The sequence below is a fragment of the Macaca thibetana genome, chromosome 7, assembly GCF_024542745.1.
Source record: "Macaca thibetana thibetana isolate TM-01 chromosome 7, ASM2454274v1, whole genome shotgun sequence".
NCBI classification, from domain to species: Eukaryota; Metazoa; Chordata; class Mammalia; order Primates; family Cercopithecidae; genus Macaca; species Macaca thibetana.
The window spans coordinates 11164529-11191608 of NC_065584.1; the positions used below are offsets into that span (position 1 = coordinate 11164529).

At 39.8% G+C, this 27080-nt stretch overlaps 1 protein-coding gene and 1 non-coding gene across 3 annotated transcripts; both read right to left on the reverse strand.

Moving 5' to 3' along the window:
- Positions 1-1323: 1323 nt before the first annotated feature.
- GSKIP (GSK3B interacting protein) lies at positions 1324-27068 on the reverse strand. 2 transcript variants are annotated; one of them, XM_050799192.1, is made up of 3 exons: positions 26975-27068; positions 6152-6410; positions 1324-3090 (listed from the first exon to the last, which is right to left on the reverse strand). In XM_050799192.1, exons 2-3 carry the CDS (start codon positions 6407-6409, stop codon positions 2929-2931), a joined length of 420 nt encoding a protein of 139 aa, XP_050655149.1. In that variant the 5' UTR covers position 6410; positions 26975-27068; the 3' UTR covers positions 1324-2928. The 2 variants fall into 2 exon arrangements, with proteins under 2 accessions (XP_050655149.1, XP_050655150.1); XM_050799193.1 differs by lacking the exon at positions 26975-27068 and adding an exon at positions 25242-25263.
- Positions 3840-4030, reverse strand: LOC126960327 (U2 spliceosomal RNA). The gene has a single exon (XR_007727889.1). It is a non-coding gene; the product is annotated as a U2 spliceosomal RNA (small nuclear RNA).
- Positions 27069-27080: the final 12 nt, after the last annotated feature.

The following is a 27080-nucleotide window of genomic DNA, read 5'->3' on the forward strand; positions in this document are numbered from 1 at the left end:
CTCAGCAAGGCTTGGTGCTTTTGCTAGACAGCCTCTAGCTAGCTTAAACCCCACATCTATTGCATTTCCTGCTTCTAATTAGTACATACAAGCTAATGTATAAAATGTGAAAAAGCATTAAGAAAATGAAAATTACCTATTTTATCACCTAGTGATGACTACTAACAGCCTATAATCTTCATTTCTTTGTTACATATACAATTATTTTTCAAAACACAGTATGTATAGTTTTATGTCCTTTTTTTATGTAGCATAATTTTTTCTCATTGCCATTTTTTCATGATTGTTAGTGGTTGCATATTTTTCCATCAAAAGATGTAGTATAACTTTACCACTCTTTAGAGGCTTCCCAATTTTTCATTAGGGAAAATGAACATCCTTATATAATAGTTTTTTTTGCTGAATCATTTCCCTATGCTAGATTGCTAGTATATTACCAATTCAGAAGTTATAAACTTTGTAAAGGATTTATTACCAATGTTTCCAGAAAGATTTCACCAATATACCCTCCAATAGACTGTAAGAGTGCTTCCTCATTAAATCCTTACTGGTATTAAGTTTAAATAAGAAGAATCACAAAATTAGTAGGTGAAATGACCCAATCACTTAAAATTTTTCTTTCTTAGTGGTTGGGTTGGACCTCTTTCAAGTAGTTACTGACATCTGCATTTTTTTTTCTGAGTTGATCAATATTATTTGCCCACTGTTTGCATTTTTTCTTCCTATTGATTTGTAAGAGTTATTTACATAAAAGTTTTTTTTTTTTTTTTCTTTTTTTTCTTTTTGCTTTAGAAGTGAAATCAAGGCTTAATTTATCTGGTTAAGTTTTGTAATTTTTTTTTTTAAAGACACGGTCTTGTTCTGTCACCCAGGCTGGAGCGCAGTGGCACGATCATAGCTCACTGCAGTCTCCAATTCCTGGGCTCAAGTAATCTTCCTGCTTTAGCTTTCCTAACGGGCTAGGACTGCAGGTGTGTGTCACCAGGCCACACTTTTATAATTTTTTGTAAAACTGGGATCTATGTCGTGCAGGCTGCTCTTGTACTCCTGGCCCCAGGTGATCCTCCTGCCTGCGCCTCCCAAACCACTGGAATTGCAAGTGTGAGCCACCACCCCTGGCCTATCTGCTGGTTAAGTTCTTTAAACAGAACAGGTAAAATGGAGGTTTTAATATCTGGATTCTCATGTATATCTGTGTAGTTTTATTAACGTCCTCTCCTCTTGTTCCTCATTTCTCTTTCATAGTAATAACAACAGAAAGCTCACTTCAGTCACTTCAAATCCAAATGTAACAATGCAGAATTAAAAAATAGAAACAAGCTCTTGGAATTAATCATTTATCACAAAATGAACAATTTCAATTCTTAAACATACAATCACTTTTCTTCATACTAACTCAAAATGAGTAAACTGAATTTTATTCAAACTTTACAAATATCATTTACATTTAGCCTGAGATTAAGCATGAGAAAGTTCAACCTGAAGTTAGACTTCATTGCCCAGTTAAGCATCTGAAAATAAAGCTGAGAATGAATATACATCATCAAACAAAGCATTCCAAAGAAGTCTGGCAATGAATTGTGACACAAACTGAACTTTAATTTGCTCTGGTCCACATGATCTTCAGAGCCTAAAAGTTCCTATTTTTTAATAATGATGGAAAAATATCTGCAAATGACAAATGCATGAAGGTGTGACCAGATGCAAAATTTTAGTTCAACATTTCTACAGCAGCTACTTTAGGTGACCATTAAAAAACAACTCCCCAATCCTTATTGTTCAACATGTACTTGAAAACATGCGGCAGCATGGTACAGTTTATTAAATTTATAAATATCAGTACCTGTAATAAAATATAAAATACTGAGTATCCCTTTTTCAAATATTAAGTCTCTGAATGCTTCATTCATCCTTTGGTTTCAAACCCATACAATGCACTCATATTACATTGTAGATTTTGCATGGAGACAGAACACTGTACATCTGTTGGGGAAGGTGGGGTGCTGTGGGAATACCAAAGCACTACATCATAGAAAGTAAATGTTGAAGCAAAAATACTTTCTGAATATATACTGTACATTATGTAAACACACATTCAGAATAAGAATCAACACAGGCCAAAATATTGTTTTCTAGGAAACCAGAATCTTCTTTCTTTTAAATCACACACTGAAGATGCTTTTTGTTAAGAAAAAGAATGAAGTCTGTTCCTGTATTTGCTTATGTGCTTAGATATCTTGGAAATGAGTAATTATTACATTCATTGCTAACGGTTTATCCTCTGCTTAGTTGGCTGGCTGTTGCAAACACGGAATACAGAACTATTTCAGTCCCTGTTTTTCATTTAATACTAGTTCAGTAATATATAATTAAATAATCTTTATTAATCCATTATTTCTAATATAAATAGATTAAGTGAAGCAGTGAATTTCAAAATTTGTGCAGGGGAAACTAGTTGATAATTTGTTTCCAATAAGGCTAGTAGCAATTAATTACTACAAAGTTTCTCCAAGCTAGTAGTGAACCCCTGATTTAGCAGGTTGAATCAAAGTGTATAGTTAGGTAATTCTAATTCCTCTATTACTGTGCAAATCTAGAATTTCCTATGTAAAAGACAGTGCTAGCAGCATCAAAGCCCTGTAATAAGAGTATGAAATACTGATTAGGATTTGAAATGAAGAGATATTATATGAAGACATGTGAATGTCTTAATGATGGTATCATAGCAACGGCCTCAGAATTCCCTTACTGAAACAGAAACTAAGACAAATCATTATTCAATAATCTTCTGAGCCAAAAGCCTAAGTTGAAAGCAAGTGATAAAAACACAAAACCAAAGATGCATTTTCTATGACCATATGCAAGAATTTCAAGCTTTATATCAACATTCTGTACCAGCACCAGCCCCTCTGAAAGGAAAAAGTGTAGTCATGACTGTCCATCCCTTTTCAAAGCTTCCAGTCTTTGAAGGAGTGCGTTTCCAAAGGCTTCCCGGTAGGCGGGGCTGAGTGTATCCAACAGGGAGTAGACTGTTTCGTGGTAGGGAGTCTGTAAATGATCATCCACCTGGTCAAAAGCATAGCCTACCACCTACAAGAGAAATGCAACAGTGAATTCATTAGTTTTCATGCTGGTACAGAAAACAAAATCCAAGTGTTTACGTGAGTAACTATCCTTTCAAAAAAAAAAATTATTTTTTTTTCCTAGCCACTAGACCACCAGATACATGGATAATTATTGAGTGACACTATTTCTCAATCAATGTCAGAGTATGCACATTTTAAAAACAACCTTTAATACTTCAGCAACTTACAATGTGTAACACAGAAACACCACCACTAAAATGCTCCCTATAGAATTTTCTTTAAAATTTAAAAGGTTTTACTTAGAATCTCAAGGAAATGCAGAATTTGAAAAGCTACACAAAAACCGTTTTATTTTCATATTCTAAAACATGCATCTATTATTTACCCTATTTAATTCCACATATACTGAGGGTCCACTATATTAAGTACTGTAATAGGTAATATATTAGTTCATATTTTTGTAATAGGTAATATATCATTGGTTCATATTTTTATCATTTTTTACTCCTTTTATAAATAGAATTATAGAAATTATTCCTAACAATTTAGTTTTAATAATTAGTTGTTAATTTTAATAACTGTTTTATTAATTGGTTTAATAATTTGTTTAATTATTCATTTTAATAACTGCTTAGCTTTATTATTAGTAATCTGAAAGGCCACTTTCACCTAATATATTTCTTATCTGACAGGGAATAAATGCTCAACTCTGTGAGATAAAAGGGAATGTTACTGTGTTTTCTTTTTTCTTGGTAGGGGTACACTATTTCTGGAAGTATTGCAATACCAGGTCGATGAGTGAAGTGAATGGAGCAAAAGCCTATTCTATCTCCCTGCTCCAAAAATCCATTTAATATATTGTCCTTGCATAGAGGATATAACAGATATTAAACTGGTAAGAAGAGATACTCCAACTGATCTAAGTCAAAAGGCTGAGAGGTGATTTTTTTTTTTTCCTGTGACCACAGCTACAACTTTTCTTTTTGACAAGATTATAAGGTATATCATGGTTCACCATCACAATATAGGGCAAAATTAATTTAGTTTTTGCTGACTTAAGTTTGTACATTCCCTATACAAATCCTAAATTTTTATGACATCTACTTAAGCCATAGAAGGTGAAAGTTTATGTTAGAAATAGAAGCTGAGTTTTTTTTTTTTTTTTTTAAATGAAAAGCAGAGGCAGACGCCTAAGGAAAATGAATCACACCTCTTCAGATCCATGCTCGATTACTGTACTCTCTACAGTGGAGTACAGTTCAGTTTGCCTTCTTCCTCTTATCACTGTTAGACTGTGATCTTCCTGGTGGACAGGGATCATGTCTTATTCATGGTTTGATTTTCAATTGCTGACACAGGATAGTTGCTCAATAAATGTTAACTGAATCAGACTGAAAAACAAATACTTGAGCACCTACTACATGTCAGGTTTTACAAATGGTTCAGATTTTTCTGTATCACACCATCATATAATCATTCCCCAAATCATTTTAAGTTTTTGTACATCTCCAAGTTATAGATTAAGAAGTAGGAACTCTCAGGGGTAGACAGATTCACCTAAGATCATGTAAATTCACATTTAAGACTGCTGACTCTCTGATCAGAACTCCTTGTATCTCTCCAGCGCCAACTTAGAATTAACCAACACAAGACAGAATTAGCTTACTACTTCTGTCAATTATCTCTACTTCTGATTTAGGGTTCGCCTCTAAACACTCTGAGCTTTTAGTACAAATTTAAGGATGTGAAAAGAAGTGCACAAAAATTAGTTAATTCAGGTACTATGCTTAAAGTTAAGCAGCTATCTTTGTGGCAGCTGTGAGGAAATTGAGGGTAGTACAGATGCTGGCCTTGCAATTTGCTCCATCAAGGAATATACAGTATACACGACTCATCTTCAGCAAACTGAATCCAGTGAAGTAAAGAGATGTTTATGTACTTAAGATAATATCATGTGACATTCTTACTTGCTTAGGTAGGCCTAGCTCACCACCTTATGATAATGTACAATTACTTTGAACAAATATAGAAACACAGAAATGTATGACATTTGTTAAGACTGAAGATTCATTGATTAGTAAGGTTAAAACTAGATTTTAGATTTTCTAATGTCTATCCCGTTGTTCAGTAGCTCAAAGGTTTTTATAACAGTTTTTTTTTTTTTTTTTTTTTTTTTTTTTAAACAGGGTGTGTGTACCCAGGCTGGAGTACAGTGGCCCAATTCTAGCTCACTGCAACTTCAGACACATGGTCCCCCTCCTAAGCGTCCCAAGTAGCTGGATTACAGGAAAGTGCTGCCATGTTGGGCTAATTAACAAAATATATATTGTAGAAACAGGGTCTTGCTATGTTACCCAGGCTGGTCTTGAACTCCCGGCCTAAAATGATCCTACCAGCTTGGCCTCCCTAAGTGCTAGGATTACAGGCAAGAGTCCACAGGCCTGTCCTATAGTTTATTCTTTTTTAATTAAAAGTTGCTCTCAGGTGATGTTTTCTACTATTCTAAACTCATGATTTTGGTTTAAAGAATGGAAAGGTTAATCTGCCTAGAAGAGCTCTCATAATAAAGAGATACTCATAATAAAGGGTTAATGGGACACTCTTGGAAATCTGGGGGCGGAATGTTCTGCTCTGATTTATTTCTGATCTAAGAGTTGGAAAACAGTGTTGTCAAGTACGTTATTTTAACAGAAGAGACATTTCCAAGGGGTTGATGAAGATCTTTTCAACACAATAACTGCAAAACCCATTCAATGCAGAGAATGTATATATAATTTTGGTGAACACATTCAGCTATAGATGAGAAATAAATTAGTTTTGGGGGTCATGATTAAAACAAAGTCACACCCTGCAAATCAAATGTTTTTCAAAAAAATTCGGTTTCCCTGTATCGATCCAAAGCCTTTAAAATTAATAAAAATTCTAGGTAAAAACTTTTTCTTAAAAAAATTTAGAAGCTACTGAATATTCAGTTCTCATTTAACACTCTTCCCCTCCCCAATACCTCTCTTTTTGATAAAGTGGTGAAGACATATTTTTTTTTTCTAAAAAGAGAAGTGAGTTACCTTGAGCCCTGCTTCAGTGAGCTCTAAGCAATATCTGTTTCTCTCCTTTGTTTCCACATTGATATAGGCCACATCATCTGCACACCGCAGGCTTTTCGAGACAAACATGTTATTAACGGCAAAGAGAACATCATTTACAACTGCTTCAGCTTCTAGCCTCATGTCTTTCATGTCAGTTCCTTCAAAACCATTAAGCTCTGAACCTTCTTCAAATCCTGACATACTGCTTAGCTCCATGGGATTACAGTCTGTTTCCATTCTGTGAAAAAAAGCAGTTATAAAATTTGTTTATAGAAAGACATTCAAAATACTACATTTGATTAAAAATAGCCATGCCTTACAATTGCTACTTAGTACAAAACACTAGCTAACAATTTTTAGGAAAAATACTATCTAAAAACATTTCTAGTGTTTTTTCACAGCAAAATCACAGACACCTATAGATTTTCAAAAAAAGAATCTCCCTTCTCCACTTACCCCCAACAGGTCAATTTCCATATTGATAAGCATTTAGAATATATATATATATTTTTAGCTATTTTGAATAATGCCTCAGTAACAATCCTAGTACATATTTTAAAATGTTTAATTTTTCTCTAGGACAGATATTTAGAACTGAAATTGCTGAGTTAAAGGACATACTTATTTTAACTTTTTTTTTTTTTTTTTTGAGATGGAGTCTCGCTCTGTTGCCCAGGCTGGAGTGCAGCGGTGTGATCACGGCTCACTGCAAGCTCCGCCTTCCGGGTTCACGCCATTCTCCTGCCTCAGCCTCCTGAGTAGCTGGGACTATAGGTGCCCGCCACCATGCCTGGCTAATTTTTTTGTATTTTCAGTAGAGACGGGGTTTCACCGTGTTAGGTAGGATGGTCTCGAACTCCTGACCTTGTGCTCCGCCCGCCTCGGCCTCCCAAAGTGCTGGGATTACAGGCGTGAGCCACTGCGCCTGACCTATTTTAACTTTTAATATATACTGCCAATTTGCCCTTCAAAAAAATACAGTATGACTTATACTTCACTGACAGAATACGAGGGACTGTACTTTCTCACCTCTTTCCAATTCTTTTAAATTTTTGCCAATTTAAGAGGTGAAGAATGATAGCTCCTTGTTGTAATATTATTTCCTTGAGTAAACATCTTTTTGGATGTTTATAGGATATTTTTAGTTCTAAGATCATAGAGCTGCAATAAGCAGAAATGGAAATAAATCTAAACTGCATGAAATCAGACGGCAAGTCTTTACCTACCACAGTATACTACCACTCAGTAGTTCCTTTTATGACTTCTAGATTGGGGTTCTGCTCTAGGCCTTCCCCATCCCATGATCACATTTTAAAAATCCCCTAAATTCTCGTTGTATCTGAATTTAACTCTTTCATCCATCTGGAATTTATTTTGCATAACTTTATTTTCCAGATGGATAGCTAACTGTCCCAACACCACTTACTGAATAACCCACCTTTTCACCACTAATTTGAAGTGACCCAAATGTTATATTTTGAAAAATATTATTTCTAATTTTTCATGTTAACTGGATCCAATATTACTGCCAGGCTGCTATGTGGTTTTAGCTTTTCTGTGACTGGGGTTAAAAGAGATCTTCCTGGCTAAATGTATTGTTAAAATTTGAAATGTGTGAATGAGAAAAGTTAATTAATGTGAAAGTGCTTTGGAATGTAAACAAGGCTTTATAGAACAAACTATGGTGAGCTATTGTGCTTTCTTTTTGCTTGGCAGGTTTTAAAAGTAAAGTTTCACTTCTCTGATACGGATTAAGCATATGTCGTCGTGAATGAAGCATAACTCTTCATTCACTCACGTATTCAATCAACCTTCATTTCCTATCTACTTGAACACTGTGGTCAAGGTCTAGTCCCACCCCCTAACCACACTGGAGTTAGATTAGACTGGTAATAAACGGTAATAAACTCACTGTATTTTAAGAGACAAGGTCTAACCATGTTGCCCAGGCTGGAGTGCAGTGTGTGATCATTGTGTACCATAACCTAGAACTCCTGAGCTCAAGCCATCCTACTACCTCAGCCACCTGAGCAGTTGAGACTACAGGCTCGAGCCACCACGCCTGACCCTTAAATGCTTTTTTAGAAGAAGTCTCAATTTTTTTCTGACAATATGGACAATTTTTGGGGCATTTATTTAAACCACTGATCTGGTACATTACACAGTCCATCGCTATTCCAAGTTATGCCCTATTTGTGTAATATTCAAAATCCTTCAAGATAGTGATATTCAAAATTCTTTAAGCTAGTCAGTAGAATTACTTTTAAGAGCTTATAAAATTATAGATACATTTTCCTCACTGCAGAAAAACAAAATCAAAATAAAAAATCTCTGGAAGACGAGTTATTTTTTTCAGAGCTCCTGAGTGATTTTGCTGTGCAGCCACTGCTCTAAATTATCAGCAAAATCTTAAGAAGCTAGAGTTCCTACAGCTGAATGTCATTTCCACACTACAAAAGTCAAAACTACTTGCTGAAGGCAACTTATAACATACGTAAAGCTATTTCAAAAAATTACATAGCAAATGTATACTGTATTCCTCCAATGCTATTTCAATTAATATGTTTTAAAGACTTTATCTTGTCTCTCATAGCATTTTACAGAATTAGTCACTCGCTACAAACAGAAGTTAATTATAAAATTACCAATTATTGCTGGAGCAATCTGTCGGGTAACTGAAAGCTCAAATTGACTTATTATATAGGAAAAAAAATTTAGTTTTCCAAATTTTACCTTATTCCAAAAATAATCAGTATACTGCTTAAGATTATATTTGGTTTTATATATACAAAATGAGCCCTTTCTTTTTTACTAGTTTTGAAGATTTAGAAATGACTGACTACTATAAATCTCTTGACACCATGAGTATCAAACATCTTAATTTTGCTTCAGTTATCAAGAACTTCAATTAGAGATGTCAGAAATAACGATCATTACATAAAAAGATGTTTATATGAGAAAGTTTTACATTTATAAAGCTTTTTTTTTTTAAGCAAGAGTCTAATTCATTGCAATTAGGACTTTGATGATGCAGAAAGATCAAGAATCCAGTACTTAAAGGGAAGAAATCCTCACAGGTCGGTGAAGTAGGTCACCAAACAGTTGTAATAATCAGCACCGAGCTGCAAAAAAGGAGGAAGACACCTTTCCTAAGACTGAACTTTTAAGACACCTTCCCTGAAATGTCTTTGAGTAACATACAATTTAGAACTTTTGATGACACATACAAATTAAAGTAATGGAGCATTACATAAATAACATTTTTAGCCATTATTTTAAGGTATGATTACAACTTGTTTTTTGTTGGTTGAAACAGGTTCTTGATTATTTACCAATATCCTTTTCCCTGCCTACGACCACCCATATTTTCCAAGGGCAACCATAATGCCCCCTTCCCGTACTAAGTAAAGTAACCAAGCAATTTGGCTGAGATTGACTCCAATCCCCAGATACAGGCTCTTCCAAACTAATTAATACCTGAAATTCCTCTTGGTCACTTTATTTTTCTGAGACAGAGTCTCGCTCTGTTGCCCAGGCTGGAGTGCAGTGACGTGATCTCGGCTCACTGCAACCTCTGCCTCCTGGGTTCAAGACATTCTCCTGCCTCAGCCTCCCGAGTAGCTGGGATCACAGGCCTGGCTAATTTTTGTATTTTCAGTCGAGACAAGGTTTCACCATGTTGGCCAGGCTTGTCTTGAACTCCTGGCCTCAAGCAATCTGCCTGCCTCAGCCTCCCAAAGTGCTGGGATTACAGGCATGAGCCACCACGCCCGGCCTTCCTGGTCACTTTAATCAGAATAGTTCAGTCACAGCACACAGCCCAAGCTGTTCCAGGCAGCCACGTTGAGATGGGGCCACTAGCCCAAGCACGATGCTGACAACGGAAAAAAACAGAGCCAAGAGATTCACAGAGAAATGCGGCCAGAGTCCACTCTGGTTTCCCAGCCTTTGCACTTCTCAGTTATTGGAGCCAACAAATTCCTATTATCTTACTGGCAACAGAAGGCATTCTACTGGATTTAGGAGTCTACCCATGATGAAAGGCAGTGATTGATTTAGCTCGACAACAGCCCTATGAGGGTAAAAAGATTTAGAAAATGGAGCTCAGATGATGATGATGATGACTATTTTTGTGCCTGTCATGTAGAAAGTGCTTAATAAAAGCTTTGTAGAATCTGGATATCAATTAGTTTCCTTTTGCTTCTATAATAAATTACCAAATTAGTGGCTTAAAATAGCACACACTTACTCTCTTACAGTTCTGGAGATGAGAAGTCTAAAAGCAAGATTTCAGCAGGTCTGTATTCCTTCTAGAGGCTTCAGGAAGAAAACTGTTTCCTTACCTATTCTAACTTCTAGAGGACATCCGAATTCCTCAGCTTATGATACCTTCCTCAATCTTTAACATATATAAAAACATTCAAATGACTTCTTTTTCTGTTCTTCCTTTTTTTGGAGAGTTATCTATTTACGAGACAGGATCTTGCTGTCGCCTAGGCCATAGTGCAGTGGCACAGTCTTGGGCTCAAATGATTCTCCCACCTCAGCCTTCCAAGTAGTTGGGACTACGGGTGGGTGCCATCAGGCCCGGGTAATTCTATATTTTGGAGAGACAGGGTCTTCCTATGTTTACCCAGGCTAGTCTTGAACTCCTGGGATCCAGCAATCCTCCTACCTTGGTCTCCCAAAATGCTGGGACTACAGGTGTGAGCCACTGCGCTTGGCCATAATTTATTTTCAGTGAACACATTTGATGGGCAACATAAGGTGCTAGGCAGTACATGCTTCTCTTAAAAGGAGGTCTAGAATACTTGCCAAGCCCATTGCCTTCTCTGGAAAGGTTTCTGAATCATGGGTTTCATGCTTTGTATTTTAATTCCAGCATCATCATAGCAAAATGTACTGGGGATGGGTATTTCAATTAAAGGCACCATCTCAAGGTTGGCAAGGGGTTTATTTATGTCTTAAGTCAAGAGCTTTGCCCAACTACTTCCGGATGGTGGTCTAGCTAATCAGATTCTCTCTCAAGGAGTTTGAAAAGAGACAAAAACCATGAAGTCAGTTAGCTGGTGACAACAGCTAACTGTGATGACAGGAGTTACAGAGGAAGAGCAGTGAGCAGCTAGGTTGCTATGTTGACAGACACTTGAGAAGCAGCTTCCACACTTTGGATTATGTACCCCAGAAGATAAAAATATTTTGAGCAGATACCTTATTATAAGCATTTATATAAATATTCTACCACAATTAAAATATTTAAGACATATAAATACACACTTAAACAGAAGGTAAAGATGGAATATATATTTTCTGCTCAATGGATTATCTGTGTACCTGACTAGAAGCCTGTACCATTGAGGATGAGAAAATACAGGCCCATTTCAGTGAAGGAACAACCACTGGAATTACTACTGACACTTTAGAATTGCCATCAGGTTACCAGAATGGTTGACTCATCAATGTGAATCCTGTAAAAATCTTTGCTTTCCCTTTTTGTACACAAAACAATTTATCATCATATAAGAAATTCTAGATGAACAGAACTTTCTGTGATGATGGAAATGTTCTTTATTGTTGTCCTCCAATACAGCAGCTAATAGCCATCTGAAGTTTGGCTACTGGGATGGAGAAATTGAATTTAAAATTTTATTTAATTTTGGTTCATTTAAACTTAAATAGCTAGTGGCCACTCTATCAGATGGCACAGGTCTAGACCTCTGTGAAAACTTGCAGATAATATAATAAGCAGAGTTTATACTAAGGCTGAAAAATCTCAGCGGATGTAAAGGCACTGAATCAAACTTTATATGAGTAGCAAAATTTGGAAATTGAGATATAATTGAATCCTAACTACTGTACATAAAAGAATCAATCATCGTTTCAAATAGTAAAAACTAATGAATCATTATCCTATGTTTTATAATCTTGTCTACTCAGATTCTAGGTTTATTAATCAAATATCATAATCCACTCTGTACCTACATACCCAGCATTTTTTAAAGCACTAGAATACTAATAAAAGATGTCTACTGGTAGCTCACAGTCTAATTTGGGAAAGAAGACAGGCACATAAAATATTTGCACAAATATTAATGCCATACACACACATCATAACTATTCTCCCCAAACATACTTAATTGTGAGTGGCAGATAATTACAGAAAACAATGATACGTCTTGGTCCTGCTACACTATCACTAAACTTGTATGAACCTGAGTTGGCCACATAATCTCATTGGTCTCAGAGAGTTCTCATCTACAAAATAAGGTAAATGGGCAGAAAATTCTTCACTGTTCTAAGAGTTTTGACATTCTATAACCTATGACAATGGTTAGTTATGATGGGGCTTCACTAAGGGGACAGGTCAGTCAAAACTGGTCTGGCATGAGCACGAATAAAGAGTTATAAATAAGCAAAAAGGTCTTGAGAATTGTGAAAAATTCTGCGTAGGGAACAAAACATAAGCAAGGGTCAGCACAGGGTGTGGCAGGAACTAGTCGGGCTAAAGTACAAGGATATGCAGGGATGGCTCAATTTGACAGCGTGCTGACACCTAGAGAGAGGAATTTGATTTTGATATAATAGGCTGTTTTAAGGTCTTGGGAACGGAAATACAAATATCTTTTTATTTAATATAGGTTTCTTATTGGCAGTATGTAGTATGGTTCTGCTTTTTTATCCATCTGGCAACCTCTATCTTTTAATTGGGGTGTGCTATGGTATGAATATTTGTCCCCTCCAAAACTCATGTTGAAATTGAATTTCCAATGCAACGTGGCAGCACCAAAAACTGAAGCCTTAAGAGGTGACTGGGTCATGAGTGCTCTTCCCAAAGAGTGGATTAATCCATTTACGGATTAACAGTTCAATGGGTTACCATGCAAGTAGAACTAATGGCACTGCAAGAAGAGGGGGAAAAGATGTGAGCCAGCACATTCAGCCCCCTCACCATGTGATGCCCTGTGCCACCTCAGGACTCTGCAGAGTCCGCAGCAGCAAGAAGGCCCTCTCTAGATGTGGCCCCTCTACCTTGGATTTCTTAGCCTCCATTACTATAAGAAATAAATTTCTTTATAAATTATCAACTTTCAGGTATTCTGTTATAAGCAACTGAAAATGGACTAAGGGTGTTTAGACCACTTACATTTAATTTGATTACTGTGATTATTGATATAGTTGAGTGTGAATTTGCTATCTTGCTATTTGTTTTTAGTCCCATCTGTACTTTATTCCCTTTTCCTTATTTTCCTCCTTGCTTTTGAATTAACCACTTTTTAGGATTCTATTTTATATCCTTTGGTTCTTATTATATTTTTTGTTGCATGTTTTTGGTGGTTGCTTTAAAGCTTATAGTATACATCTTTATCATAATGTGCCTCCAATTAATACTATACTATTGCATGTATATGAACTTTACAAGACACTACTACTATGTAGCATTTGCTATTGTCACATATTTTACTTCTACATAAATGATAAACTTCATAATAATATTCTTGCTTTAAACAGTCAATTATTTTTCAGAGATTTAGGTAATAAGAAGTATTTTATATGTAACTATATAATTACCATTTTTTGTGCTCCTTCATTTGTACTGATCTATATCTACATGTATTATCTGTATCATTTTCCTTCTGCCTGAATAACTTCTTTCAACGTTTCCTGTAGTGTAGGTCTGCTGTTGATGAATCCTTTCATCTTTCCTATGTCTGAACTAGTCTCCCTTTCACCTTCATTTCTGAAAGATATTTTTGCTGGGTAGAGAATCCTAGGTTGGCAGTTTTTTTTTTTTTTTCTTTCAAGTCTTTAAATATGCTTCTTGGGTGCAGTAGCATGTACCTGCAGGCCCAGCTATTGGGGAGTCTAAGGTGGAAGAACTGCTTCAGCTCAGTTCATGACCAGTCTGGGCAAAATAGTAAGAGCCTGTGTCTCTAAAATAAAAAAATGAAACAGATGTTTCTCAACTATCACCTTGCTTGTCTTGTTTCCCATGAGACATTTGATGTCATTGTTATCTTTGTTCCTCTTGGTGTAGTTTTTTCATGCTTCTTTTCCTTAGGTTTCATTGAGATTCTGGAATCTATAGGTTTATAGTTTTCAACAAATTTGGAAAATTTCTAGCCATTATTTCTTCAAACATTTATGTGTTCCTACCCTCTTTGGGGACTCTAATTTTATGTATATTAGTCCAAGTGAAGGTGTCCCATTCCTCACTGCTGTATTTTTTTCACTCTCTGTTTCATTTTGATTTATTGATATGTCTTCAAGTTTGTTAATCTTTTCTTCAGTATCTATTCTATGTGTCTTTTAATCTTTTAAACACATTTTCCATGTCTTTGCTTAATTTGCTCAATCTTTTTTCTAGTTTTTTTTAACATATAAAATACAGCTGTAATAAGTGTTGTAATGTTCTGCCTACTAATTTCTTTTTTTTTTTTGAGGTGGAGTCTCGCTCTGTCGCCCAGGCTGGAGTGCACTGGCTGGATCTCAGCTCACTGCAAGCTCCGCCTCCCGGGTTTATGCCATTCTCCTGCCTCAGCCTCCCGAGTAGCTGGGACTACAGGTGCCCGCCACCATGCCCGGCTAGTTTTTTTTTGTTTTTTTTTTTTAGTAAGGACAGGGTTTCACCGGGTTAGCCAGGATGGTCTCGATCTCCTGACCTCGTGATCCACCCGTCTCGGCCTCCCAAAGTGCTGGGATTACAGGCTTGAGCCACCGCGCCCGGCCCTCTGCCTACTAATTTCAAGTATTATTTCTGGGTTAGTCTCAATGGACAGATTTTTCTTCTCAATTATAGGTTATATTCTGCTGCTCTGCATGCCTGGTCATTTCTGACTGGATGCCAGACATTGTGAATTTGGTGCTGAATGTTTTTATATTATTTTAAATATTATTGAATTCATTTGGCTAGACACATGGTGAGAAAAAGTTTAAAAAGTAATAAATATTATTGAGCATTGTCTTGGGAGGTAGTTATCTGGAAACAGCTTGATCTTTCTGGGTCTTGCTTTTAAACAAGATCTGTATTTAATCTCTAGTTAATTTTGTCCCATTACAGAGGCAAAACCTTTCTGAGTACTCTACCCAGTGCCCTATGAATCACGAGGGTTTCTATTCTGTGTGATATGAGAATTATTGCTGGTCCTGCTTTAGCTCAGAAAATTGTTTCCTCTAATTATTTTTTTTAATGGAAGAACAGAAACGATTACTAAACACATGAAAATACACTCACAGTTAGAAATCATAGAAATAATTAAAATGAGGTAACATGCCGGGCGTGGTGGCTCAAGCCTGTAGTCCCAGCACTTTGAGAGGCCTAGACAGGCAGATCATGACGTCAGGAGATCGAGACCATCCTGGCTAACACAGTGAAACCCCGCCTCTACTAAAAAATACAAAAAACTAGCCGGGCGAGGTGGCAGGCGCCTGTAGTCCCAGTTACTTGGGAGGCTGAGGCAGGAGAATGGCATAAACTCGGGAGGCGGAGCTTGCAGTGAGCTGAGATCCAGCCAGTGCACTCCAGCCTGGGCGACAGAGTGAGACTCCACCTCAAAAAAAAAAAAAAATGAGGTAACATTTAACATCTTGCAGATTGGTAAAACATTTTCCTTTTTGAGTCTACGCATGAAAAATTTTCTAAATCAAGTATTATTGAGGACACAGAACAGAGAACATTTAGACACTGAGTGGGAGTGTAAACTGGCACAACACTTCGGAAAATGATTTGATATTATCCAATAAAGAGGAAGATCCAGCAATTTAGGCTCCAAAGAAATGAGGAGATTTATAATTTTCATATCGCCTCTGCTTCAGAAAGTCCCAAGCTGAGTATCCTCCTCTCTTTTTTCTTTTTTTTTTTTTGAGACAGAGTCTTGCTCTGTCACCCAGGCTGGAGTGCAGTGGCACTATCTCAGCTCACTGCAATCTTGGCCTCCTGGGTTCATGCGATTCTCCTGCCTCAGCCTCCTGAGTAGCTGGATTACAAGCAGCCACCACCGTGCCTGGCTAACTTTTGTATTTTTAGTAGAGACAGGGTTTCACCATGTTAGTCAGGTTGGTTTCGAACTCTTGATCTCAAGTGATCCACCCACCTCAGTCTCCCAAAGTGTTGGGATTACAGGCGTGAGCCACCGCACCTGGCCCCTCCTCTAATTCTTTTTGGTAGTTCTTTCCCCAGCCTAGGGCAGTGAACTCACAGCCGTGAATCAGTATTCAGCTGCAGGCTGGAGGGAGACCCTTTGTATATCTTCACAGTCCTTGCTTTCTGTGAAGCTATTTACTTCCTAGGACTCTCTGTCCTAGCTGCCTTGACCTTCTTGGGTTTCTAGCTCTATGTCCTCAATTCAGGGAGACCATCAGGCTTTACCTGGTTTTTTCTTTCCAGTGCTATGACTGGCTTTAGGCAATACACTGGGGCAACAGGCTCACCATATTTGTATCATGCTTCTCAGGGATTACTGCCCATTACCTGATGCTCAAAAGTCTTGAAAACATTGTTTCATATATTTTGCCCACTTTTTCTTTTCTTTTTTTTTTTTTAAACTAAGGTGAGAGGGTCCTTGTTAGTCTATCTTAGCCTTAAGGGGAAGTTCCAATAATCAGTTTTGAGCTAACTTTGCAAGCCTATTTTATTGGTTTCTCTTTCATTGACTTTAGTCTCTCCTATACCACTCTGAACCAACGTTTACCGTCTTGCTGTTTCCTTCGTTAATGAATTAAATGCATCTGACACATGCTCACCATATGTTTTATGGCATCCATGTTTTTAACTTGAAAAAAATTATTTTAACGCTACTTTGAAGACCTTTAGACCTCTAAAATTCAGCTCAGACAAACCTATTTCAGGATTCTGTATCTGATCTCAAGATGGTCAATCACTGTATCTTCCTGAACAGTATCTCTGTTTTGGTACTGCTGTACTTAAGCCTCACGGCAAATAATTTTTGTGTCTGTACTACCACAGATCCATGAAGATGGGAGCCTGTGATATACATATCACTAGCACAGTGTCTGGCATAAAGGAGGACTTCGTTGAATATTTTCTGAATGAATAAAACACAGAGAAAATTCTAACTCTCTGCTTCTCAAGTGTGATACTTGGCTCTGTGACAAGAAGTATACAAAGACTCAGGACAAACATGGCAGATATTCTTGGAACATACACATTGCTCTTACTATATCAATATCAGGAAATATTACAAAACTGCCTAGAATGTTAATGAAAAAGTACACAAATGTTTGGATATCTCAAGTCATATCCTCTTTAGGTTACACCCCTACGCGTCTAGGGTTTCCTTTGCCTCTAAAAGGTACATCTGAGTGAGGACTATTTCCATGAAAAATAAGTTTGACAAGTATAGCCCTAACCCAAGGAATTAATTCAAGAAGATGAAAATTTCAGGCACTGTGTCTGGCAGTATAAAGTTAAAAAGCAGAGGCAGGAGCTGGTAAAAGGATACAAGGTTAGGGCTGAGTCAGGCTTTCTCCAAGTTTTTGCAACTCTTTCCACTTCAGTTATGCTATTGCTCTGTCAAAAATTAATTGTTGATAGTTTTGGCTGGGTGTGGTGGCCCACGCCTGTAATCCCAACACTTTGGGAGGCTGAGGCAGGTGGATCACTCGAGGTCAGGAGTTCGAGACCAGTCTGGCCAACATGGCAAAACCCCATCTCTACTAAAAATAGAAAAAATTAGCTGGCCATTATAATCCCAGCTACTGGGGATGTTGAGGCGGGAGAATCTCTTGAACCCGGGAGGCAGAGGCTGCAGTGAGCTGAGATCGTGCCACTGCATTCCAGCCTGGGTGACAGAATGAGACTCTGTCCCCCAAAAAACCAAAACAAACAAACACAAAAGATTATTGATAGTTTTAATTTTTTAACATTCGAATTTTCCTATGGTGAAAAGAAACTGCCTGTAATCCCAGCACTTTGGGAGGCCGAGACGGGCGGATCACGAGGTCAGGAGATCGAGACCATCCTGGCTAACACGGTGAAACCCCGTCTCTATTAAGAAATATAAAAAACTAGCCGGGCGAGGTGGCGGGCGCCTGTAGTCCCGGCTACTCGGGAGGCTGAGGCCGGAGAATGGCGTAAACCCGGGAGGCGGAGCTTGCAGTGAGCTGAGATCCGGCCACTGCACTCCAGCCTGGGTGACAGAGCGAGACTCCGTCTCAAAAAAAAAAAAAAAAAAAAAAAAAAAAAACTGATTGTTTTCTTTTTTTTTTTTTTTTTTTTTTTTTTTGAGACGGAGTCTCGCTGTGTCGCCCAGGCTGGAGTGCAGTGCCGGATCTCAGCTCACTGCAAGCTCCGCCTCCCGGGTTTTTACGCCATTCTCCTGCCTCAGCCTCCCGAGTAGCCGGGACTACAGGCGCCCGCCACCTCGCCCGGCTAGTTTTTTGTATTTTTTTAGTAGAGACGGGGTTTCACCGTGTTAGCCAGGATGGTCTCGAACTCCTGACCTCGTGATCCGCCCGTCTCGGCCTCCCAAAGTGCTGGGATTACAGGCTTGAGCCACCGCGCCCGGCCGAAACTGATTGTTTTCAATAAGAAAAAACAATTTAAAAATTGCGATCCTTTGGAAAGTATAGGGTGTAGGAAGCAGAAATCCTTTTCTTAGAGAAATCAGGCTATTATTCAGACACTTAAAATAACTGGTAGCATCAGTTGCAAATAAAACAAGAGCTCTGAATTTATCTGCATTTCCAACAACTGTTTTGAAAGTAAAGATGAATAAAGTTTATTAATTATTATCAGCAACATTTAGAATTTAGGCAAAGCTAAAACCCAATTTAACCTCTGCTTTCTGTAACACATAACATTTAATCTGTTTTCAATAGCTTACAGACATATATATTTTAAATAACAAATTTTAATTCAGAATCATGTGTAGTATCACAAATATAAAGTATTTGTAATTCAAGTAAGAATGGCTATTTTCCCATCTTTATTTTTATTTTTATTTTTTTTGAGATGGAGTCTTGCTCTTTCGCCCAGGCTGGAGTGCAGTGGCGCAATCTCAGCTCACTACAAGCTCCGCCTCCTGGGTTCAGGCCATTCTCCTGCCTAAGCCTCCTGAGTAGCTGGGACTACAGGCGCCTGCCACCAGGCCCGGCTAATTTTTTTGTATTTTTAGTAGAGACGGGGTTTCACTGTGTTAGCCAGGATAGTCTCGATCGCCTGACCTCATAATCCGCCCACCTCAGCCTCCCAAAGTGTTGGGATTACAGGCGTGAGCCACCGCGCCCGGCCTATTTTCCCATTTATACACTAGTTTATAAAATTATTCTGCACCCCATTTTCAGTAATGACACAAACATATATATATTCTAGTAATTATAAATCTAGACAACAGAATTGTGCTTATCTTAGTCTCTCTGTATTGCTATAAAGAAATACTTGAGGCTGAGTAATTTATAAACAAAAGAGGTTTATTTGGCGCATGGTTCCACAGGCTGTACACGAAGCACAGTGCCAGCATTTGCAATGGCCTCCAGCTGTTTCCACTCATGGTGGAAGGGGAACCAGTGTGTGAAGATCACACAGTGAGAAAGGGTGGAGGTGGAGGAGATACACAGGTAGGTAGGTAGGTAGGTAGGTAGGTAGGTAGGTAGATAGAGCAGGACACCCAGGCTCTTTTCAACAACCAGTTCTGTCAGAAACTGAGAGAGAAAACTCACTCGTTCCTGGGAGAAAGACACAGAGCCATTCGTGAGAGATCCACACCTCTCCCACCTCAAACTGACACCCCCACCCCACCCTGCCCCAACCCTGCCCCAACACCTCTCACCAGGCCCCATCTCCAACAGTGGGGATCAAATTTTCCCAACAGACTTGGTGGGGCGAAACAAACCATATCCAAACCATAGCCTTCCACTCCTCGCTTCTCAAATCTGATGTCCTTCTCATATTCAAAATACAACCATTCCCTCCCAACAGGCCCCAACTCTTAACTTGTTCTAGCACCAACTCAAAAGTCCAAAGTCTCATCTGAGACTCAAGGCAAGTTCCTTATAGCTATAAGCTTGTGAAGTAAAAAACCAGGTTATTTACTTCCAAGATACAATGACGGAACAGTCATTGGATAAATGCTGTTTTCCAAAGGGAGAAATTGGCCTAGAGAAAAGGGTAAGAGGCCCTATGAGAATCTGAAACCCATCAGGGCAGACATTAAAGTTCCGAAATCTCCTTTGAGCATGTCCTGCATCCTGGGCACAGCAGTGTGAGGGGTGGGCTCCCAAGGCTTTGGGCAGTCTCATCTCCATGGCTCTGCTGGGTGCAGCTCATGTGGCTGCTCTCATGAATTGGAGTCAAATGCCTGAGGCTTTTCCAGGATGAGGGTGCACACTGCCAGTGGCTGTGCAATTCTGTGGTCCCCATGGCATCCCTGTTCCCACAACTCTACTAGTCAATACCCCAGTGGAGACTCTCCATCGGGGCTCCACCACCACATTTCTGCTTGGCAACATCCTAGCAGAGTCTTTCTGTGACACCTAGGCCTTCTGATACATCCTCTAAAATCTAGGTGGAAGCTGCCAAGCCTCTGCCACTTTTGCATTCTGTGCCCTGAAGTCCTAACAACACATAGAAGCTGCAAAGGCATACAGCTTGCAGCCTGAGCTGAGTACCTGGAGCCCTTTGAAACAGCTGGAGCTGGAGCAACCAGGATGCAGGGAGCTGCATTCCAAGGTGGCAAAGGACAGTTGCGCCCACAGCTTTGACTGTGGAAACCATTCTTGTCTTCTAGGCTTCTGGACTTGCGATGAGAGGGACGGCCTAGGAGATTTCTGAAATGCCTTGAGGGCCTTTTCTCCATTGTCTTGGCTATTAGCATCTGGCTCCCTTTTATCTGAACTAACTGGATTCTTCTCCTGAAAGTGCTCTTTCCTTCTTTAACACAAGGCCAGGCTGCAATTTTTCCATATTTTTATGCTCTACTTTCCTTTTAAATTCCAACTTTAGATCATTCCTTTCCTCCCATATTTGATCCTAAGATGTTAAAAGAAGCCACACCACTTCTTGAACCCTTTGCTGCTTAGACATTTCTTCTACCAGATACTCTAGGTCATCACTCAAGTTGGGCCTTCCATAAAGCCCTAGGGCATGGAAGCAATGCAGCCAAGTTCTTTGCTACAGTGTAACAAGGGTTCCGTTAGCTCCAGTTCTCAATAAGATCCTCATTTCCCTCTGAGCTCTCCTCAGCATGGCCTTTACTGTCTATATTTCTATCAGCATTTTGGTCACAACCATTTAACCAATCTCTAATAAGTTCCAAACATTCTTTCATCTTCCTGTTTTCTGAGCCCTTCAAGCTCTTTCAACCTCTGTCCATTACCCAGTTCTAAAGCTGCTTCCGCATTTTCAGGTCTCTTTATATCAACACCCCACTCTCAGTACCAATTTTCTGCCTTAGATGCTGCCACTCATGACAGAGGGGGAGCCGGGATATGCAGATCACATGGTGAAGGAGGGAGGGAGGGAGGGGAAGTGGGAGAGAAAAAGGGAGTAGGGAAGAGGGAGGGAGACATATACAGAGAGAGATAGAAAGAGAGAGGAGGTTCTTTTCAAAGACCAATTCTCAGGGGAACTAAGAGTGAGAGCTCATTCACTCAGAAGGGCACCGACCCATTCATGAGGGATCCACCCCCACGATCCAAACACCTCCCACCAGGATTCACCTCTAATACTGGGGATAAAATTTCAACATGAGGCTTGGTGGGGCCAAACCATTTCCAAACCACAGCAGTGCTTTTGTTGATTAAGGAGGGAACTCAGGATAAAGAAATACACAGGGTTAATTTGAGTTTTTACAAACTGTAAATAAACAGCAACACTGACTGGGTGCTATGGCTCATGCCTGTAATCCCAGCATTTTGGGAGGCTAAGGTAGGTTGATTGCTTGAGGCCAGGAGTTCGAGACCAGCATGGGCGACATGGTGAAACCCTGTCTCTACCAAAAAACACAAAAATTAGCCAGGCATAGTGGCACAAGCCTGTAGTCCCAGCTACTTAGGGGCTGAGGAAGAGGATCGGGTGAACCTGGGAGGTTGAGGCTACAATGAGCTATCGCACCATGCACTCTAGTCTGAGTGACAAAGTGAGACTCTGTCTCAAAAAAAAAAAAAAGTGTAGCAATACAATCCTGTAAACCTTTCCTTTGAAACCAGAAACTGTAAATGAGACTCTAGGAAAAAACACTCAAAAATGGAATGTTAAACAAAAAAAACAAAAATCCAGGTATGACAGTTTCTTATTTCTATATAATCCTCTAGGAAATAAGTATTACTTGGCACTATATTTAAAGTACATTCTAACAAACATAAATCAATATCTACAGAGACATGAAGTAGAAAACCTCACTGCTTTCCATTTAAACTTCAGGATCTCTACCAGATCCTGAGCAATATGCTCTTTCTAGCAAAGAGACAAAAATTGGAATACTTTATACTTGCTATTATTTATTCTGGTAGATTGTATCACCTGATGTAAAGTTTCCATAAATGATTCCTGAAAACATCATACACAAATTATTTAGGAACCAGCTCTTTCTCCAACTGTTGGCATAATTTTTGGGTGGTGTTTGGGTGTTTGTGTTTTTGGAGGATTCATAAAACTGGTTATTATGACACTGATTACTAAATCGTTGATTCTTTACTTCCTAATTTATTAGACTATTTTGTTTCATTACGAGTTCAGAGCATCAAAGAGCTTTGACCTTGATGACAAAAAAAATGGGTAAAGACAGTCATATATACCTAGCCTGACAAAAGAACAGTCCCAGAAAGATTTCAAGAGCTTTACAGAGACTGCAAATTTTCACCTTCAAAGTCTGACCTTTCGGTTGACATTGTAACAGTCAGCTGAGGGCAGGATACAGTATCTTAATCATGATTACCTTTATCTGTACCATACACTACAACCTGGAAAATCTTCTCAATAGGAACAAGAAGGGGCCAGTAAGGTGTGATGGTTAACAGGCTCTCAAGCAGACTGACTGGGGCTAGAATTTTAGCTCGGCCACTTAATTTACTCTGTGACTTAGAAAAAGATGTTTTAATCTTTCTCAGTTACACATTCCTCCTCTTTAAACTGATGCTAAAATAGCATCTACCTTTAAGTGTATAGAGAGAACTAAATGAGTGAATTCATGGCAAGTGCTTAGAACTGTGCTGGGCAAACAGCTGAAGAAATATCATCTATTCTATTAAAAGTATTTAACACTATCTTTCAAGATGAAAGCCTTGCCCTGAAGCTCAAGCCATGTGCCTCCAAGTTACGTGCTCTTTACATTATGTAGGGGATTGGCTGCTGCTGTGTTGCTCTTCCTCCAAGAGCCATAAGGCATGGAGCCCTGACAGCAGATTCCTGTTACCTCAGGTGCAAGTCATAAAAAAAGGTCAAATACATCTCCTTGGCTTTTCTTTCATTTCCCATGTTAACAGATTTCTCTGAAGGACAATTATTTTGCCATGACCCATCTAGCCTCTGGCATACAGCCCCTCACCTGTCACTTCAAACTTTTATATAATTCTTAATAAGCTGACAATATTCGATTGGGTAATCATTTTCTTCTTTTTAAAATTTATTTTTATTTTTTGAAATAGGGTCTTGCTCTGGCACCAAGGCTGGTTTCAAACTCCTGGTCTCAGGTGATCCTCCCGGCACTGGCCTTCCAAAGCGCTGGGATTAGAGGGACGCTTCACCACACCTGGCCAGGGTAATTATTTTCATCTTCCTCAAGTAATGCAAGGTGTTAACATTTTGTGACAGGTACTTTGTCTTTCACAAAACACAAAAACGGCCTGTGAATTGGGATGAGTTTGTTCCCTACTGTAGCCAAAGACATCATGATGACAGGTCCTAAACCTGGATATTTATACTGAATTTCTCCTAGAAAGCATAAAGTTTACAAGGCTACACACAATACTCTGAAGAGAGCATATTTGTTATCGCAAAACCTTCGTTTTAATTTTTCTTTCTGATATTTGAAATTGCAGGCACTGTATGGATAGCCTGAATGCAACTGTATATTGAAAAAGAAACCACTTATTTAATAGCTGCTGAAAGAAGTTCAAATCGTATCTATTTGTCAGAAGTCTATTTCTAACCTTCCAAAGCCTATTCTAATTTATTGCCGGATAAGATCCCACCTTTGACTTTTCACACCACCTTGCTTATATTCCTTTTATGCCAAATATTAGAATTATTATTTGCAAACATGTTTTATCTTCAAAATATATCCAGAATCCAACAGCTTCTAACTAATCATCTTCACTGCTACCATTTTGGTCCAAACCACTGTCATCTTTTCCTTGGATTACTACTACGATATCCTTCTAACTGGTTTTGTTGTTTTCACTCTGGTCCTCCCACTTCCACACCAGACTATTCTTAACATAGCAGTTAGCATGATCCCATAGAAACTGAGGCCATATTACGTCACTTCTCTCCTAAATCCACCTCACCCAGAGTAAAGGCCAAAGTTCTTTTTTTTTTTTTTTTTTTTTTTTTTAAAGACAGAGTCTCACTCTGTTGCTCAGGCTGGAGGGCTGGAGTGTAGTGGCATAATCTCCGCTCACTGCAACCTCCGCCTCCTGGGTTCAAGCGATTCTCCTGCCTCAGCCTCCCAAGTAGCTGGGATTACAGGTGCATGCCACCACACCCGACTACTTTTTAATATATTTTTGGTAGAGACAGGGTCTCACCATGTTGGCCAGGCTAGTCTTGAACCCCTGACCTCAAGTGATCTGCCCGCCTTGGACTCCCAAAGTGCTGGGATTATAGGAGTGAGCCACAGTGCCCGGCTCCAAAGTTCTTATCAAAGGCCCAGGAGGCCCTACATGATGTGCTTCCTCTGCGCTCCCAGCCCCCAACTGCCCAGCTTCTACTTTTTCCTTCACTCACTCCTGATGTTCCCTAAACTCATCAAGCATTCTCCTGTGACAGCACGTTGCACTTGCTGTTCCCCTGGCGTAGAAAACAACTCTTCCAGGTATACGTGTGCCTCACTTCCCAGCTTTCTCCAAGTTTCTGCTAAAATGTAATCTTATTAAATAAGAGAATGTCTCTTACCATCTCATATAAAAATGGCAAGTCCCTTCTCTCTTCCCCATCTCCATCCCCTTTACAATGCTTTTGTTTTTCCAACAGCCCTTATCACCACAAAGCATATTATTCACTCATTGATTGCATGTTTCTCCTCCCTTCAATAAAAAGTAAGTTCCGGGAAGGAAGAGACTTATCTGTTCACTGCTGTATCCCCAGCACCTAGAACAGTGCTTGGCACACAGAATGCAATCAATAAACATTTACTGAATAAATGAACAAACTTCCACTTTATTATTATTTTTTAAAGAGACAGGGTCTTGCTCTGTGGTTCAGGCTGGAGTGCAGTGGCATAATCGTAGCTCGTAAGATCCTTTCTGATATTTGAAATTGCAGGCAGTCTATGGATAGCCTGAATGCAATTCTGCAGCCTCAAACTCCTGGGCTCAAGCGATTCTTCCGCCTCAGCCTCCAGAGTAGCTGGGACCACAAGCAGGCACCACCATGCCCAATGACCTTCCACTTTAGAACATAAACTCCTTGAAGGTTCTGCCTGATTCTTGATACTGTTCACATCATCAACTGTGGTGACGTTCATTTAACAGACCTTAACAACATTTTTGAGTGAAGAGCAAGGGAATCTAAGTTACTGAGAATACTTGGGGTAAGTCTACAAGGAATTAGGGGAATCAACAATCCAAGCAACTGCATACAGAGCACCCTGGTTCTAAAACGAAAAGGTGGTTGTGGAAAGCGGAATCAGATGTTTCTCCATCTACCAACATTTTGGGCAGTATTTCCAAGGCATTCATGAAAGTTGCTGAGACAGTAAATATTTCACTCCTTAAACTGCTCGTCTTAATTCACTGGGATTAAACAGCTGTATGTTTCAGGACTCTGTTCAGGTTCGTGCCCTACTCATATCATTTAATCTTCCTAATAAATCCATGCACATAAGATTTTAATCCACTGACACTGGGCAAAGGAGGCAACGTGGACTCGGGGAGGGCAGTGGCCGGCTCAAAGTGGCTGGGCTAATAGGTGTCAGTGCCAGGATTCTAACCCAGGACATTTGGCTTCTGGGCCATCGAACACCGGCACCCAGGCCTTTCGAGGTTGACTAACTTAAGAGCCGGCTCCGCCTCTGCAGGAGTTGCCTCCCCAAAGGCAGAAATACGATTGCGCAGACGACCAGAACAGCCCAAGTTCTTCACCCAGGTTCCCGCGGGATCAGGAGCCTTCAACATTTCTCAAGGAATGCAGTTTTGCCCACAGATGCTTCGAAAATCCAAGTTTCCTGATCGTTGGTATGACACACCCAGGATTAAGCGAGCGTATGCGAGAAGCGCTCTGCAAACCGCCAGGCGAACGGCAACGAAGAGGAAGCCTCGGAAACAATACCTGAATGAGGCGGGGGCTGAAGAACTTGCTGACAATGGGCACCGGTCAATGCTTGGGGGCGGGCGGGGATGTTCAAGAAGGGCTCCAGTCCTCCCCGCGGAGACGGCGGAGCCCCAAGCGTGCGTTTCTGGGGCGCCGAGGTCTGAGGGGGGGCCGGGAGAGCCAGGTCGGTCTTAACAAGCCCCCAGACCCCTCTTAACACGGGCGCGGGGCCCCTGCAGCCTGCCGCCCCTCTCGGCCCAGCCCGCTGCGCGGCGTCGCGTCCCCGTCCGGAAGGCCCCACGGCCCGCCGGCGCCCCGAGCCCCTAGCCCTTGTCAGAGGCCGCCCCTCGTCCGCAGCCCGCCCGGCGGCTGCTTACCTGCGCACCCGGCGTCCTCTGCTTCTTCCCTCCGGAGGCGACTGGAGCCGACCGGCGGTGCCGCCCCCTCCCTCCCCGCCCTCGCCCGCCCCGCCCCCTCGGAGCC